This window comes from Antennarius striatus, chromosome 21, assembly GCF_040054535.1.
Source record: "Antennarius striatus isolate MH-2024 chromosome 21, ASM4005453v1, whole genome shotgun sequence".
In the NCBI taxonomy this organism is placed as follows: domain Eukaryota; kingdom Metazoa; phylum Chordata; class Actinopteri; order Lophiiformes; family Antennariidae; genus Antennarius; species Antennarius striatus.
This window is the reverse complement of record NC_090796.1, coordinates 12,058,765-12,077,500: the sequence shown is the minus strand read 5'-3', so window position 1 is coordinate 12,077,500 and position 18,736 is coordinate 12,058,765. Positions and strand designations below refer to the sequence as shown.

Genomic DNA, 18,736 nt, shown 5'->3' with positions numbered 1-18,736 from the left:
CATTTTCTAAATATTATGGTTTGTTTTACTTTTAGTTTGTGAATTTCCCAGTTTGGGATCAATAAAGTATGTCTCTCTATCTATTTTCAAACTGCTTCACATTCCCCTTTGGATGAAGCTCTTGATTTAAATTTAACGTGTCACCGGCCTGTTAAAACCAAATTGCTCTTGTCTTTCCATGCCGTGTTCTGTTCACATCCTATTGATCGGACACACAGAATTAGTCAGACTCGGAGTAATTGCGTTCTGCTCTCCCCTCCTCTCTCCATTGGCCGTGCGCGGAGAGGGGGCGGAACGTGCCGGTGCGTGCATTTTAAAACGCTTTGAGGGAGCTGACGGAGAAGCACATTATGGAGACCGGTCACCCAGAGATGTGATGGAAGTTTCGCACTTGATCTTGTTCGGCCAAAACAAATAAAAAAGCGCGCGGAAACTACGTCAGGAATAGAGGAGACCAAAAAAAAAAAAAAAAAAAACCGCGTCTGGATTATATTTCATCACGCTGAAAGCAACCTTCGAATGCCTTCGAATGCGCAACAGGTAGAGGAATCAAGAGTTTGAGTTGTTTCTTTTAATATTTATGTTAATGTGAGACGAAATGCGGTTTAGTTACAGCTATGGTGACCTGGAGAAACCCTTTGGTCAACGGATGTCAGCGCTGTTGTCTTTTTACAAACAATCAAGCACATTTCTAAGTGATGATTTACTTTATTCTCCATGACGCGCCGACTTCCTGACTTACGCACGACTGCTGTTGGCAGCCGCCAAAAGTTTCACTTAAATCCGCTCATATTTTATCTCGCTGTTCATGTTTTATAGGTTTAAGATATGTGCTGGGTTTTTTTTTTAACGTCCTGACGTGGAAATAAAACGTGCATGTGTCTCAGTTTGAGGGGTGTGTGTGTGCATGATTGCATCAGAAGCGGGCTCGTTTTTTTCCCCCGCACCTGTTAACATTTGTCGCTGGCATTTGGTGCATTCTGAAAGCGGCACTTTCTGATTCCTAAAAAGTTAGACAATGCGTGATAATACCATTTTAATAATAACGATAATAATAATAAAAATAACAGTAATAATAAGTAAAAGTAATAATAATTTTTAGATCTGACAATAAGCACATACTGCAAATAATTATAGGAAAAGGAATAAAAGCTGTATCATTTTCACCTTAAATGTTTCCATAGATCTAAATCACCAGAAAAACGATGACGTATTGCTTAGATGTACAATATCCTCAGAGATTGGGATCGATAGTGCTTGTGAAATACATTTGCACCTTAATACAATTAAAATGCCAGTATGACTCAGTGCCTCTCCAGAACTGTCCTGGTTTTTAATTCCAATCTTCTCAGCATCGCCTCTCAGGTCTCAGACAGAAATCCATCCTAACAAAACAAAAAAAATGCAATAATTAAAAGAACAGAACACAGTGACCGCAGAAGGTTAATTTAGACTTTGTTGCTAGGACAGCCAAAACTAATAGGTGGTGTTTGAGTTCTACTAGGAGAATCCTCTCAGGACAGTCATTAATGCAAGCAAGAGGAAACCCCAGAGGATTCTCTAAGAGTCAACAAGCTGTGCATCTCTTCTGCACAGCCAATGTCAAAGCTAACACTGAATACCTCTTTAAAACAGATAAAGTTTACTGAACTTAACACCGGCTAATATAATCTTTTAACATATTTTTCTTGCATGTCATTTATAAACCTGTATGTACTAACATTTTAATAATAGATAACAGGGAATTAAAGTTTCTACAGGGTTGTTAATGAAGAATTTTGAAATACTGTAAATTTGAGATGCCAAAAAAAATCCCCAATCTTCAGTAGTAATGCAACAATAATCTATTATATAATTTGCAAATCTTGTGATTAACAAATATTGAAATCAATGCTGGTTTCTGGTTCAGTGTATCTAACTTTCATTTTCTTGCAGTGTCATATTCATAAGGTGATAGTAAGGAAATGATCTGCTTGTCTGTAATCAAGTTTTTAATGTTGATACGTTGGTTATGCAAAAACATCAGTTCATGGGATCCTGTGGAGATGCTGAAACCCACAATCCAACAAGAAATGATCATGCCAATGCAAGGAAGCCAAGATAAACAAGTCTAGTTTAGAAGTGGCCAGTAACAGTACAAGAGTGCAATTACAGGGTGGCCTTTCTCAGTGAAAGTTGAAATGTTAGATCAGGGTAAATCGTCACTGTTGTGATAACTGGATGAAATATTGCTGGCACAGGCAGACGAGCTTTGCTGATGCAGGGTATACAGTTTTAGATGGTTTCTCTCAGGACACACACACATCTTAACTGTTATAAAGTCATTGTATTCCAACATGCTTGGAATTAGTTGTTGTGTTGTTTTTTCTTGACTATGTTGTCATTAACAGCCTTGAGCATGATTTTTTAAAAGGTTTCCTAATCTCTTTTATTTGACTAAAGGATATTTTCTGTCTCTTATTTTTTGTGGCAGACAACCTTGATGAGGTCCAGTCAACTCATGAAAGAGGAGTGAAGACTTCATCCTCCTCTTTTTTGTTCTTCATCTCGGGGGGGCCAGAGAGGCTGAAGAGCTCCTTCAGCCCACCTCATTTTTTCACCATTTCCTCCCCAAGTTTGTATCCCAGAAGTGTTTCAAAACTGTTTCTCCAACGCTTTTTCCAGAAACTTAGACTGTTTTCCAAAGCAGAAGCAGCACAGCCCTCCCAGATAGAGGTGATGGGAAGCGTGCGAGCCAGCCGTTACAGCATAGTGTCATCAGAGGAGGACGGCATGAAGCTTGCCACTATGGCAGTGCCCAATGGCTACGGTAACGGCAAAAGCAAAGTGCACACAAGGCACCAGCCGCAAAGCAGATTTGTGAAGAAAGACGGTCACTGCAACGTGCAATTTATCAATGTGAGTGAAAAAGGTCAGCGTTACTTGGCTGACATCTTCACTACATGTGTGGACATTCGCTGGAGGTGGATGTTCATCATCTTTTGCCTTGCCTTTCTCCTGTCATGGCTGTTTTTTGGCTGTGTCTTCTGGCTGGTGGCCATCTTCTACGGGGATTTAGAAAATGGGGGCCCAAATTGCATTTCTAATGTAAACAGCTTTACTGCTGCCTTCCTATTCTCTATTGAAACTCAAACTACAATTGGCTATGGCTACAGATATGTGACAGATGAATGTCCTGTTGCGGTTTTCATGGTGGTTTTTCAAAGCATCGTGGGTTGCATTATTGATGCTTTCATAATTGGTGCTGTCATGGCAAAGATGGCAAAGCCCAAGAAGAGGAATGAAACTTTGGTTTTTAGCCATAACGCCACAGTGGCCATGAGGGACAACAAGCTCTGCCTGATGTGGCGTGTGGGCAATTTAAGGAAGAGTCACCTTGTTGAGGCACATGTGCGGGCACAACTTCTAAAATCTCGGACCACTGCAGAGGGGGAGTACATCCCGCTTGATCAGACAGATATAGATGTTGGCTTTGACAGTGGAGTGGACCGCATTTTCCTGGTCTCCCCCATCACCATTGTCCACGAGATTAATGAGGACAGCCCCTTCTATGATATGAGCAAACAGGACTTGGAGAACTCGGACTTTGAAATTGTGGTCATACTGGAGGGCATGGTGGAAGCAACCGCCATGACCACACAGTGCCGCAGCTCCTACATTGCCGGTGAGATTCTCTGGGGCCATCGGTTTGAGCCTGTGCTATTTGAGGAGAAGAGCTACTACAAAGTGGACTATTCCCGCTTCCATAAGACTTACGATGTCCCCAGCACCCCTCTGTGCAGTGCGAGAGACCTTGCAGAGAAAAAGTACATTCTCTCAAACTCGAACTCCTTCTGCTACGAAAACGAGATGGCGTTGGACAACAAAGAGGACACGGATGAGGGAAATGGAGGCAGCGTCGGCCCCGATGGCACCCAGACGGACAATATTTCTGAGAATGAGCACAGTCAAGCCACATTGCCACTAGAGCCCCGTCCTCTTAGACGAGAATCAGAAATATGACTTTTCAGACCTTAGACCTCACTTGAGAGATTATCATCAAATCACTTCTCTGCTTGAAAAGGCACAACGAGCTGAGTTGGACTTTAGGCAGAGGACAGGCCAGACGGTACTGCTGGGGAAAGCAGCGAGGTTTAGGACTTTGTATGTAGGAGTCTGTCAGAACTTCGACTACATACAGTATGACAAAACACAGCACTATGAAACATGTGCATATTGTAGGAAGAATTCTTCATGAAATCCCCATGACTGTATGCTCAGTGTCCGGTGACTGCAAGACAGCAGAGGAAGGAGGTTGTTGGGAAGACTTTAAAACTGCAGGCATGTCTGCAGGCATGGCTGGCATGAACAAGGCACTTTCAGAGAGGTAGACTTTTACAGTTAAATATGTTCACAAGTGCTGCTAGAAAAGAGTGGAAGTTAAACCTTCTGCTCTCTCAAGTACAATAAAGGTAGATGTCTGGAACAAAGGTACAAGTAGATTATTTGTTCACGAGCCGGTCTCATAGCAGACATCGCAGAACTCTAAATGAATCACACCAAAAACCTTTAATATTTAACAAAAGTCAAAAGAGACTTTAGCAATGTCTTCAGACTTGACAACACTTGCTGATGATCTGTTTTATCCTTTGCAGTTACTGATCTGAGGAACTGTTCATAGCTGGTCAGACCGATAGAAACATGCCTGCTCACGACAAGATGTAGAGCAGGGTAGTATTAACAGCATCAAAGAGATGATGGCAGGAGAGGCGTTAATTGAAACAGCGACTGGGGAAATATGAGAATCTGAATGTTCTTAAAAGTGCTGCTATGATGTTGCTTCTTTTTTTTTTTTTACAGTCGATAAAAATGCCAAAGAGTATTATCATAGTTATGTGTTTCTTAAAAACAATACCTGATTAGATTTGGTACAGAGTAGTAGAATGCATAGGGAGTTTTAATAAGGTTTGTTTTTCAAGAATGTGTGTACAGTTTTTTATTTTTATTTTACATGGATCATCCTTTTCTTGAGCCACTTACTCAAGCCTTACTGGGAAACTCAAAAAAGGAGGACAGTGAAGATGTAAATCAAACAGGGTGATGAAGGCTTTAGTGAACAAGACGTTACAGAAGAATCTCTAGTCCAGTAGGGTTTACTGAGCAATAATGGGTTTGTGTCCAATTCGCATTTAAATGAATTTTAGGTGACTTTTTGAAGCGAAACACAATTTTAAATCATAACCTTTTTCATAGGGTATAAAATATGAATTTATATGTTATGACTTTTTTGCAAAGAGAACCAGGCGACCTTTCTCTTGTCAGAATCGGATAGAGTGTTATGACTTGGGCATCAAAGATGTATCAAACCTCTGATAAAACAGTTTCCCTACATAGTCAACGGATCAGCCTTCTTCATCAGCAACACTGCTTGAGTTTTCATTTGAAGATGTATGAAACAAAGCAGAGTATACCATCATCCTGGCACATGAAGGTGTCCTGCATGAGTTTGCATCAATATAATTTTATAACCTGGATCTGTTTTGTTTTTGTTTTATTTTGGCTCCGTAGTTACTACATGTGTAAATACCTCCCTCCCTGTTGCAGTTATTTTGTATCAGTCTTCCAAATGACCTGCAAAACCACAGAATGTACAGATTTTGTATTATTATTATTAATTATTATTATTAATTATTAATTATTATTATTATTATTGTTGTTGTTGCTGTACATGATATCGTATTGTACTTTTTTCAATAAAATGTCATTGGACAACCAGAATCTTGATGTGTGTTGTGCTGGGACAATTTCAAAAACAAAGTCATTTATTTATTTTTTTCCGCAAATTAAGAAAAACATAATTTTCAGTTGAAACTGAAAATTATGAAATGATCATTCTTAACTTTGGTAACATGAATGAATGAATGAAATTTATTTTGGTTGTTCATATTTCACATTTAAAAAAACAAAACAATTCAATTGTATTAATAGTAACCAAAAAAAAAGGGCTATTAATACAACCAAAAAAAGGACTGTTAATGTGTAACTCCCTAAGTAATAACAGATTTTTAAAAATTTTAACAAATGTGTTATATAAATGCACATTCTGCTGCCAATTTGTTGCTAAATAGTAATCTTAAAAAAAATCTTAAAACCTACTTTTAAGCACAGCTGCATCACTCTATACTAGTATTTAAGTCATTTACTCAGTTACCTCCCACGTTTGTGTTGGAAGGATTTCATTGGCCTGAATGTTTCCAGCAACAGCCTGACAATAACCAGCTGACTTATCCTTTACTGGCCTAGGAGGAATTAATGCCTTCTGTGTTCTCACTTGTTCTCATTCTGCTCATTCATCTCTCATCTTGTCCTTCATCCTCATTCCCTGTGCATCCATCCAACTGTTCATTTTTCAGCTTTGAAACCATTTACAGTGGTGAAACTGAGTCATGAGACCACAAACATTGTTTAAATAAAAGGAAAAGATTAAATGGTGGGGTTAAACAGTTGATTTGTAAATGATTGCATGTTCCGTTTTATTTGTATTTTTTACTAGGCATTCCAACATTTTGGAAATGGGGGTTGTATTTCACATTAAATGAAATAATCTGCAAAGTATTTTTCTTCATTGCTAATTTGCTAATGTTAGCATGCTGAACAAATGTGGCAAATAGTATACCAACTAAATACAAGTATGTTGTCATGATCATATTAGCATTTAGCTGAAGTACAGTGTCAGAGCTGTTGCAGGACTGAAGTCTCATTGTTTCACATTTCTTGCTTTGGTTGTTACTGCTCTTGTTAAAGTTTGTGAGGTATTATTGTGTTGTTATTAATATGAAAAGTAGTATTTTATCCTTTCCTTTTCTCACAGTGGTGATGTTCTTCCTCAGCTCTCCTCTTCTCTTAAATTGCGAAGAAAAAAAAAAAACAGACATGAATCCAACCCAATGGAAAATTCCTCGGTTTACCATCAAGGAAGACTGACACTAAAGTCAACTTCTGGAGCCACACTACATTCAGAGTCCTAGCGTTGAATGTGATGCTTTTCTTTGTGGGTGGGTGTGTGTCTGTGCATGTGTGTGTGTGTTCCATTTCTCTGACATAAAGCAATAACGATATCGGATTCATCTCGGTCATTTTTAAAGGGTAAGAGAGAGAAAATGAGTCAGAGCTATTTCAGTTGTTTATTATAATCAGGATTTGTCTTTCCCATTTCATTTAGGAAGTCTAATTTATAATCTCGTTTCATGTTTGGAACCACAACAAACAATGCACATGAAAAAAAAACAAGTACAAGATGGCAGCAAAGAAGAAATTCAAATATATATTGTGTCAACAAAGGCCTGTGTCTGAGTACAGGAGGTGACACTGGTGGGAAAGTAAGGAGTTATTTTCCGTTCACACCATTTAATATTGCATTTATTTATTGAATTATTAACTTGAAGTTGTGACCAGGAAAGGCACATTGAGGCTACTTCCTGCCCAAAAGAAAGAATAATGCCATATTGTTATGCACTGTGCACTGTAACAGTGTGGCAGCTCTTGTTGGTTTAGGTGAACGTCTGTATTTCTATTGTGCAGCTCTGCTCACTGCCTGTTTATGAAAACAATAACATTGTATAACAGCGGAGTAAACATACAAGGTAAATGTTAGGCCAACCTCCATTATTTCTCTGTAAACCCCTGAGTTATCAACTATCCAAACAGTTTACTTTTTTATCAATATTTATTTGTGTGTTATACATCATGTTCACAGCTGATTCGGCCTTAAAATCTGGAAACAACAATGTCAGAGTAAAAATTTTGGACACAATCAGTGCTCCTGAACTATGACAGGAACTCCTGGTTTTTATCAAAGCTTCTGGGAACCTGATGTCCAAACAGACCCAGCTTTGGTCCAGACCTGTGATCCTCTGTGTGTTTTGTCTTTAGCTAAAATCAAGTTTTCCTGTTTCACACGGACCCCTGCTTAGCCAAACAAATCCATCGTCACAGAAGGTGAACGGTTCATTGCCTCTCAGATGTTTCTCTACAGTGGTGAATATGGACTCAAGCGAGTCAGCTTACTTAGAGTCATTATCCATTTGGACCACGTTGGATATTCTGGATTCCAAATGCAACACAACACTCATAACAACACTTTTAACAACTGCTTCATACGTCAGTTTGAAAAACCGCTTTCCTCCTGTGTGTGCTAAACTTTCCACAACACAGGAACCAAATTAGCATGAATGTGAATATTGTCTGGTAAAATACAGGATCAAAGATAGCCAAGCCATGCAAACCATGACTGAACTACTTGCCAGATCAAAACTACCGGCATGGTACATTTTTCTCCAATCGACTATTCTGTGGTGATTATAATGTAATGGCAAAATAGGCCTATTTCAAAAGAGCTCCAAATATCCCTTGAACATGTAAGATATCTGGATGAATGCATTTGGAAAATCTCCAGGCAGACTTATCACAGCTATAGTCAATGTGTTCACGATAAGATTATATCAAATTACAATCTGCAAAATATGCCATTATGTAATACACCAATATTTTCTGCCTAATCTCAGAGAACAGAGTTGGTGAATTAGATGATGTCTGCTTTTAACCTGATGTTCCACTGGCAGTTCATGGACCTGGAGGTAATGGGGAAATTCAGAATTTTGTAAAAAGATTTTTATTTTCTCAATAATTTCTCATGGAATTATCTCTAAGTATAACAGCTATGTTAGATTCGATTAAATATGTAATTTGCCTTTGCATATCACTTTGTCTTACATAACCATTTTAACTGCTGCAGTTCTGATGTTAATTCTCAGTACCGGGGACACTTGTAGTCATTTCAGTAATAATAATGATGACAACAATGACAGAGTAGATTAGTTCAGCTACGCAGGGCTGTGGATGGGAGATGGAATTTTCCTAACCATCCAGAGGACCTGAAACGCCTCACTGGAGTGGGACATTGAAGCCCCTCCAACTGCTTTCGACCCATCTTTGAGGTGACGCCAATCATTGCCACCAACAAAGACACAACTCCTGTCATCAGAAGACACACAATCGCTTTCTCCTGAATGGCTGCTTCTTTTGCATCCATCTAAATGTTCTTGTTCATGATTTAAATACTTATCAGGTAACTAATCTGTCTTTTTTCAGATCCTCTTGCTGGGGGATTGGGTATCTGTCATGCTGCAGATGTCTGCTTGCATTGGTGGCATTATTTGGCAAAAACCAGACCAGTGTGGTCGACGGATGTTACATCTCTGGTTTGCGTTGTAAACAAGCAGGTCACAGCCAATGTCAAATGAAACTCAAGTGGATACAGAGAGACTGGAACAGTCCTTTCACTAAAAGAAAATCATCTTAACCTCAAGAGTCAAACACCAATTGTCTGTGAGGTTTGTAAATTATATGCTGCTGTTACGTCATTCCCTGAATAATTCAACATCCTTCCTGATACTTTTCTTCCTCGCGTGCTGTTCATTTTGATTGCAGATGAATCATATCCCTAAAAGAGATGTCTCCATTTCCTGCATCTGCTCACTGGCAGCTACTCTATATACAACCTGATTATTTCAAAGAGAATTATGAATACCTGTGTGTACATGAAGCCAAAGCTTTCATACATGTGTTTGACTTTTCCTTATGTATTTACTCAACTTGTCTGGAATCAGTTAAAAAAGACAACAGTTGCAACTGAAGATCTTTTTTATCAGCAATGAGAAAAAGATAGAAGCAGAAGTAAAATCACTTCTCACTAACTTATGGACAACATGTCCCTTTCTAATGAATCAGGCAAAACCCCCACACTCCCCATTGATTGACATGAATTACTTATAAAACCAGCTAGAAGCTGACCACGAATCCTTTTATATCTATACTTTTAACTTTTTTAGTCCAGCCTCTAACCCTATTTTATTTGTTTTATTACTTTTATTTACTGAATTTTAATCTATACATGCATCTTTTGTCTCCATATCGATTAAGTTCTCTGTAGTGTTTCCTAACTTCAAAGTGGCAAGTGTAGGAAAGCGTTTCCTCTATGTCCTGAACGTCTCAGTGTTTTTAAATTAGTGTGTGTGTGTGTGTGTGTGTGTGTGTGTGTGTGTGTGTGTGTGTGTGTGTGTGTGTGTGTGTGTGTGTGTCTGTGTGTGTGTGTGTGTGTGTGTGTCTGTTAATCAAGGGGGGGTATTTTTTGTAATCTGTTTTTTGTATTGTTTTTATGTAAAGCACTTTGGGTTATTTTCATTTTGTGTGAAAATCACTTTATAAATAAAGTTTGATTGATTGATTGATTGATTGATTGATTGATTGATTGATTGATTGATTGATTGATTGATTGATTGATTGATTGATTGATTGATTGATTGATTGATACAAGTGTGATCTGTAGTTTCACAGCAATCAGTGGAAGAGCCCAATACTCCTCAATGTCATATATAACTTCAATACACGCCAAGCTTTGTTTGGGGTAGAGGGTCTCCCTTGGTGTTTTTGTTGGTTTCCTTGATGGGAATAGACTTATATTTGACCCCAGCACATGCAGGCTAACTTTGACCATGATTTTATTACTGGTAGGTTAACGGGACGCATGGAGGGCTGTGGGGGTCAAACTCGGTGCGGCCACTCACTGCAACCTGAACCGGGCAGGGAGGGCTTTACTGCTTGGAGAATGGGGTTATCCTCATATCTAGGTCTGAGCCTTGTGCAGGGGAGCTTAGCCTGGTCATGTACGTTGACAAAGGAGGAGAAGATATGAAACATGTTGGGATAAAAAGCTGCCAGACAACTGTGATTTGTGATGAGTCCCATGAGACACCAAGCAGGCAGGGAGACATGACGCATGTGTCTCAGACTGATTCCCTCTCTGGATGGTGTGCATATGAAATACATATTTCCCTTTAAACAGTAAGTTCATGATTTTTGGGTCATCACACAACATCAGGTTGAATTAGGTTAAAAGTGAATCTAATAAAGACATAAAATTTGAGTCATGAGTATTTAAAACTAGGTCATCTTAAAGTCTGCTTTGCTTTATATTAAAATATAAGAATTATATCAGCAGTGATCAGACATAATCTAAATGCTACTGAAACTCCTGGAACTGTCATCCAGTAGATATTGGAACTGAAGATGTTTGGAAAAGCCCAGTGTCAGTCAGTGCATATTTTATCTGAAGAACAAGTTCCTGGGGAAGAAATATGTGCAATAAGATGAGGTGCTGAGCTGAGCTGAGCTGAAATTGGAACAGACAACTTCTGATCTGCATCACATAGCACCAGTACCAAATGTCTGGCGAAAAACGAGTGAACAAGACTTATTATTCCACCTGAGGTGAGGAACGGTGATGAGGACTGGAGTGGAGTTATAATATCAGAAGACAGGACACACAGGTATGAGCACCTGGGACTTGAGCAATAGAAAGATTGAGGATGGCTGATGTCAGTGTCCAAATCTAGGATGAAGAAAGACCAACCTTGACAACATCAAGACGCCTCATCAGGATGAAGCTGTAGAGTTTCAACAGGCAGCAGCTGATAAAGTACGATGAGGAAGAAGAGGAAATGGCTAAAACTGAGGAATCTTAGCAGTGGCTCATAAAAGCTAGTCTTACAGACAGCATGGAAGCTCTTCTGGCAGCATAACAGTGCAGCACATGCAGCATCAAGGCATAAGCCGCAAGGTGGGACATCATTCACTAAGAAGCAGGAGTAGGGCATCATCTGTACGTAGTATAGATTAAAAGTGCACAAATTCCAGTGTGAAATAAAATATAACACAACTTGTATGTCACATACAAGGAACCTTACACATATTACATATTTTTTTATCCTGTCATATGCTTTCAAAGTGCAGTAGTTTTTAAAATGCATTATCCATTAGCTTCACCTACCTAGGTGAAGCATGCAGCATTGTGGACCCTGTGGACCCACAATAAAGGTTTCCAAGTCAAAGCACCACAGTTTGTTCAACAAATTCCAGTTCTGATCCTCCTATTATCTGCCTATAAAACGCCCACTAGAATGTCAGGTTGGCAAAAAAGCCAAAGAATGCGAGCGATGTGAGTGGTGCTGTGATGTGTCTGCGTTACAGCGGAGTCATTTGGTTTTTTTTGTAGCGGACCACAACAGGATGATAGTGCTTCACAGAGGGTGACAAGTACACATTATGGCTCAATACATCGCTGGTGCGGATCTGCGCTGCCTCATCCCACTGTAACGGCCAATTAGGAAGCATTCACATCATCATGACCATGATCATTACAAAGCTGAATCATTTTGCAAATTCAATCTGACCACTATTATTCTTTTTATAGTTCCTGACAGAAATCTCATCACAGATCTCCTGTGGTGGAGGACAACACACAACAATAATAAAGTCCGGAAACCAACACAAATGTATCTTTTATGGTATATAGTTTGATTTAAACTGCTGATTTGTAAAATGTGAGGACAGCTGTGACTAACTTTTTACGTAATCATTCTGAAAATCCATCCAATCAGTGGACAGGGGTGAAAACATAACCCTATGCCTATTCCTGGCAACAAGTATGGCAGCATATGTATTGGTGGCTTAAGTAGGATAGATAGGTGATGATAAGTTTGCAAATAAAAAAAGCACCATTAGAATCTTGCATGAAGTGTATTTAAGGTCACTGTCCCCTACACTGGAAGCGCACACACGTAAAGGGTTGTTCATAGTATTTCTCTCCTCCTAAAACTTAGGACAGGACAGCCTGCAGTACATCCTAAGTGGCAGCTGCTGTGCTGTGAAAACACATTGTGTAATATGTGATGGCTGAAGAGGGCAGTAAGAAGAGGCCTTGGCACAGACGGCTCTTCATAACAGCGCTGCCAGCAGCACCCACAGGAACGTAGCTGCTGATGGCATTTTGACTGGCGATATCAAATGCAGCACTGAGATCCCACAAGCTTCATTCCTAAAGATGTTTCACTGTCGGCGGGAATATAAAAACAAAAAACAAAAAATGTTTGCAGGCTTTCATCCTTTTGGAAATGAATTTGATATTGAACATAGTTGAGATACTCGTATTCTGCAATATTGGTCAAAGGAAATGGTGAAATTGGGACAAATTCACAAGTAAGTCAGACAGGATGTCAGTACCCAGACTTTGGCAATTGGCGTAGTTACAAAACAAAGTGTTACCGATATTTTTATAGCCGGGTTTCCTCAAGGCTATCAAGTCATGTGAGACTTGCTGGCCAATGCAAGGTGTTGGAATATTGTTAGACCGGTATAATCCTGTTTCACACTTTCACACTAGTATGTTCTCCACATAGAGGCGTTGGCTATTCCTGTTTCAGTTGTAGGGATTACCCTGATGTCCTTGATGAATGTGTTGTCTTTTTATTCAAGCTGGTTATTCTTCCTCATCTGGTTTTGAAGGGCAGCCTGATTGTTTTAGAGGTTTTGATATGAACACAAGTGACATCTGGTTAACATCACAGTTACATCACAGTTACCCAGATCCTTTGGCAAAGTAAAAATATTTACATCAGTACATGGGTTATACTTTCAGCTCACCTAGTTCTCCTGGGATCACTGCACTCTTCCTTTTATGACTTTGTTCATCTGCTGGAACAAAAGCATCATTAGCTCTGGTATCTCCATCTTATTGTATGATGGGAGTCCTAAAGAAAGCTCAAAGTTGTCTTTTTTAACTGTACAAGGACACATGATAATAGTCTAGGGATTTTCACTAGAGCTACACTTTCAAACAGGATCATTCATGATTCCTGTGGTGATGAAAACATCATAAATTGAAATATTTTAACAATTACAGGCAAACTACTGTATGTCATAATTCTGCTGCATTTAATCGGAAGTATCATTTGCAGATACTGTATTTGTGGCAGCTTTTGAAGTCTTTTGATTCTTCAGTGAAATGAAAGAAAGTCATCTTTAGAGTTTCTCATACAAGACCATTTCTGTTTTACATCATAGTTTAATCTCTTTTATTTTTTAACCTTTTACTGTCTTGGACTGATGTTGTATTTCAATTTAATGATCTAACAGATCATTCAAATAAATAATGGATATATTGGCTTGATGATAGGAGTGAAAATAGCCTGTCGCCCTGTATCAGATATGTTGTGACCTTGTGTGTGAAAAACAAACAAACGACAGAATAATTTTTAAAAAAGCTTTACTGTAACACCACATCACATGTGACGTATTTGGTGTACTTCCAGCAGCACGCACACAAAGTCAACAATTAGCATTGAAAATGGTAACAGTAGAGCTCCATGTTCGGCAACATTCATTTTCATTTTGTCATGAGGGCTCATGGCTTTGTTAGCATGGTGATTTTATCGCACAGGATGCAAGATATACAAAGACATTGTCAATGATTAAATGGACATCACAGAAGCTCGGGATAAGGCCACATTGCTGTGTGTGCCAGATATCTACCAACAAACAGAGAGAGGGATTAACTATTCAGAGTGAGGGAGGAGTGAACAGGAGGGTATTCATTTGTAAGTTCTGTCAATCGAGGACTGGGCTACAGAAGAGAGAAAACAACAGCTGTGGACAAGACGAGATTGTTTCAGAAAATGAGACTTAAACTGGCAGAAGTCTGGCAATCACCTGACTTCTCTCACCTCTTCTGAGATCAGCCATATCCAGGATACATCACTTCAGTTTCTGCATGAACTCACACCATTAGGACAATCTCTGTCTCTACAGTAAAAGGATTGAAATTATGCTATAAAGCATCAGATAACCCCAATACTAAAAAGGCTATATTCAACCCAGTACAGTTGTATTTACAGAAGATTTGATTAATGAGTGTGTGACAATTGTGCTGCAAACCAGATAGAATGGCGTTACCTAAAATTAGTAATGTGCCTGACTTCAACATTCTTACATGAATCATAGCACCTGTCCGAGCAGGTAGCAAGCCCCTCACCCTTGCAAACTATTTTGTTAGCAGTTACCCTGTCACAACCAAGACACACCAATACTTATCAGTGTGCGTGTTGTTGTTGCAATTGAAAAAGCAAAAGCAGTTCTATACACTTCCAATGTGACATCAGAAGTTTCAGAGGTAGACATTTTGAAATCTTGCCACATAAAATTAGCATCTCTCTATAAACATCAACCATTGAAGGAGAAAATATGTCTTTTTGTATAAACTGTCTTCCTGTCATCCTAGGGGCCGTCATACTGCTTAAATGTTCAGACATGAATCTAATGTGTAACATGTAGCACAGCTTTTGATGCCCTTACAAAGTAGCTTCAGATCCCAGTAGCAGGCGGTGAACATCATGCAATCTCTTCATCCCCCCACTGTGCCATCTTGTTGCCATGGGCACAGAGCCTTCAGTGGGAGGACGCTAACAACCGACCACGTCAGCTCTGCTTCCACACTCCCCTGAGAACAAAACTGGAGGAGAAACAGACAGGATTCAAGTAGATGGGAATAAAGGGATAAAATAATTTGGCTGCCAAAAGTACCTGAGTGGTTTGTGATTTAACAAACTTGTGATTAGTTAATGCCAAGTAGAGTTTGAACCAATAGGCAGAATGATTATTAATCTTAAAACAAAATATAATACAGGCAAAGAGGTGATATGACTGCTTTATGACAAACTGGACAAAAAGGGTTGCTGCTATGGCAGCATTGTTCCACTGCCAGATGAGATTATGTCCACTATAACACCTGAAAATCAACATATTCCTACTGATGGTGTTTGAATATGAAGATGTTAATAGTTTTGCAATTTTACTTTTGTCTTAAGGTTCATTCCAGGTCTGTTGTTTTTTTTTTTATAGTTCTTTTTAAGTGTTTAATAACGAGCCTTCAAAATAACTTCTTAAAAACTATTTTACAAAACCGAACATTTATTTGAGCTAAAAATAGTCTTTGCATTCCCTTTTCCTCAAACTGTGTACGTGTACTATTTTAAATCAGATTACTGCTTGCTCTTTCTTTACTAGAGAATCATTAGTCTTTAATGACCAAAGGTCTTGAACCGATGGAATAGGTCCTCTTCAATCAGAGGCTTATTCTGACGACAACAATGAAACCATCGAAGACTGCTTTGCTTGGTAAAAACACCCTTGAATAAAAATATCTTCAAAGTTACATTACTGTACACTGGCTGGATTGCTCTTGTAATATAAGTGCTTCAGTTTCTTGGAAATTGGTTTTGATAGTTTGTTGGGGGTATTTTTATATCCTATATTAATCCCCCATAGGCAAAGTATGTTTCGACTCTTTATAAATCCACACTAATATGTACAAATCTGAACACACACACACACACACACACACACACACACACACACACACACACACACACACACACACACACACACACACAAGGGGCCTTCCTAGTATATTGGAAGAGGATGGCAGTAGAGCAACGGGCAGCCACATGGCACCCAAAGTGTAACTTGTTGTGGTCGGTGTCTTGCTCAAGGGCACCTCAGTGCTCAGGAGGTGAGCTGACACCTCTCACTACCAGTTCACACTAGCCACTAGTCATCAAGTCAAGACGTAGTGGACTGAGGTACTGCTGCCCCAAATTTTAGTTTTTTTTTTGGCTCAGCGGTAGAGCAGATGTCTCGTAGACGGATTGCCCCAGCCATCGGCGGATCGAATCCTGCTCCTGCCATGATGTCACCAGGAGTGTGAGCTGACAGTGGGAGGTGTCAGCTCACTTCCCAGCCACTGCCGAGGCATCCTTGAGCAAGGCGCCGTCCCCCCTACAAGCTGCTCAAAATTGGGGTGCGTTCCGAAGCCGCTGCCCGTCACTCTGCCTCCCTGATGTTTAATGTGATTGTACTAACTGCATGCTTACAGGCCCCCTTGTGTGCTGTGTTCAGGGGGGCCTGTATACTTGTCAACTAACCGAATGACTTTGTAATTTCCCCTTGCGATCAATAAAGTATACTTCTTCTTCTTCTTCAATTAACTCTTCCTCCAAATATCATGAAAATCCCAATACACTAGTGGATGTGTAGTGCTGCCATGACCAAAAACCAACGAAGTTCAAGTTTAACGACAGAAATAGAAAATCATTTAACACCTCACAGTCATGTCATGGAGGACCGGTTGACTATCAGATTCTTTGCTGTCTCCTGCATCACACAAGCTGTGCACACAGGATGATGGGGGAAAAACCTGCTTTTCGATGTCTGTGTACACCTGCACTAAGGAGTTCACAATAACAGGCCAGGGGTGATTAATGCTGACAAGCCCTACCTTTTTATGGATGCTAATCGTACTGTCTCTGTGTGTGTGTGTGTGTGTGTGTGTGTGTGTGTGTGTGTGTGTGTGTGTGTGTGTGTGTGTGTGTGTGTGTGTGTGTGTGTGTGTGTGTGTGTGTGTGTGTTTGCCTTAGTCACCTGGTCTGATGCCCCTGCTGTTGCTTCTGCTTGGATCCTTAGTCACAGTCTCACCATTTTGCAGCTCCTGTCTCTCCATAGCAACCGGGGTGTGTGGACTCAGGTAAACACATCTTACACATTCTTGAGTGTGGTGTTGAGTTTATGTCCTTATGGTTAGATTTTAACCACATTATCAATGCTTTGATTAGTGCATTGGTATATATCAATCAATTACTGAAATTATAATTTACTGTCCTATAAGCCGATGAACTATAGGCGTTGTTGGCATCTCATGGGCCAGAAGTATATTTTTGCATCTATTGATGCATTTTCTGACACATTGTGAGGTTTTCACTGAATATGTTAATGTTTCATATTAGGATTCTTGATTAAGGATCAACTCCCTGCACATATGGCAGGGTCCCTGAAGTCACATACTGGTTTTCTCCAGCTTAAGAATCTAGGGAATCCTTTGAAATCCTTAGGGCTTTTATGGTAGAACACCCACCTATTCACCAGAGGTATTAGCAATAGTAAACACCACACAGATACCCTGTTTCAATAGTTAGAGGCACTTCAGTGTAAAACATGTTCACGGTATTTATGGATCCGTGACTTTCAAAGAAAAATCTTGTTCAAAAAACTGATTGTGTAGTATTTTTAAATAAATAAAACATTTGTTTCTGTATTTTCTGTCTGGAGTTGAACTTTTATATTAGTGGCAAACAGACTGATTCAACTAGATTTTGCTGCAATCTTCAAAGCCACTCTGGGTCTCGTGGTGTTGTTTTCTGATATGTTTTTTTCATTTAAATGAAGAAAACACAATAATGTTTTAAGAAATTCCTTTTAAATGTGTTGGCTTAGGTATTTTCAAATTATAATAATGTCCATTTCTTATCTAATGCACCTAACGATGTGATGAATACTTACAATAATACTTTTCAGCGGTCATTTGGAAGATCTCTCATTGTTTATGGAAAATGACTAGCAGGCTTCCATCAACTAGTCAGCCTTTTGTGCAGTTTTACAGGCTGTTTGTTCTTTTCCGTTGATCCCAGGATGTCCATTTCAAAATTAAATGTCCTTTACTCAAATTGTGGATCATTAAACACGGTTCATGTCCCTCTTTTGTTTTGAGAGCAAAGTGGACCTCCTGAGTTCAGCAGTACAGCTTGTCATATGCACATGGGTTGACTCAAATGTAAGGATGCAAAGAAGAAATACCTCTTTTATAAGTACTTAATGTTTCACATGAAAGGGACAGTACTGTTGGGCAAGTGTTCTACAATTCCTTGTCACAACTGCACCTTGATATAGTTTTCAGTAGCAGTAATATTGAATTTTTTTTGCTAACCCTACCATAACCCTAACCCTAACCTTAGCCCTTGCCCTAACCCAAACC

The 18,736-nt window shown here is 39.4% G+C and overlaps 1 protein-coding gene across 1 annotated transcript in view; it reads left to right on the top strand.

Annotated features, from left to right (window-relative positions):
* Window positions 1–5,750, top strand: part of kcnj2a (potassium inwardly rectifying channel subfamily J member 2a) — a 5,827-nt gene extending 77 nt beyond the window's left edge. The window contains exons 1-2 of the mRNA XM_068306029.1: window positions 1–540; window positions 2,474–5,750. The exon at window positions 1–540 is cut by the window's left edge and continues 77 nt beyond it. Coding sequence (XP_068162130.1) covers window positions 2,719–4,002 — 1,284 coding nt within the window. The 5' untranslated portion in view covers window positions 1–540; window positions 2,474–2,718 and the 3' untranslated portion in view covers window positions 4,003–5,750. The remainder of the gene's footprint in view (window positions 541–2,473) is intronic.
* The last annotated feature ends 12,986 nt before the right edge of the window (window positions 5,751–18,736 follow it).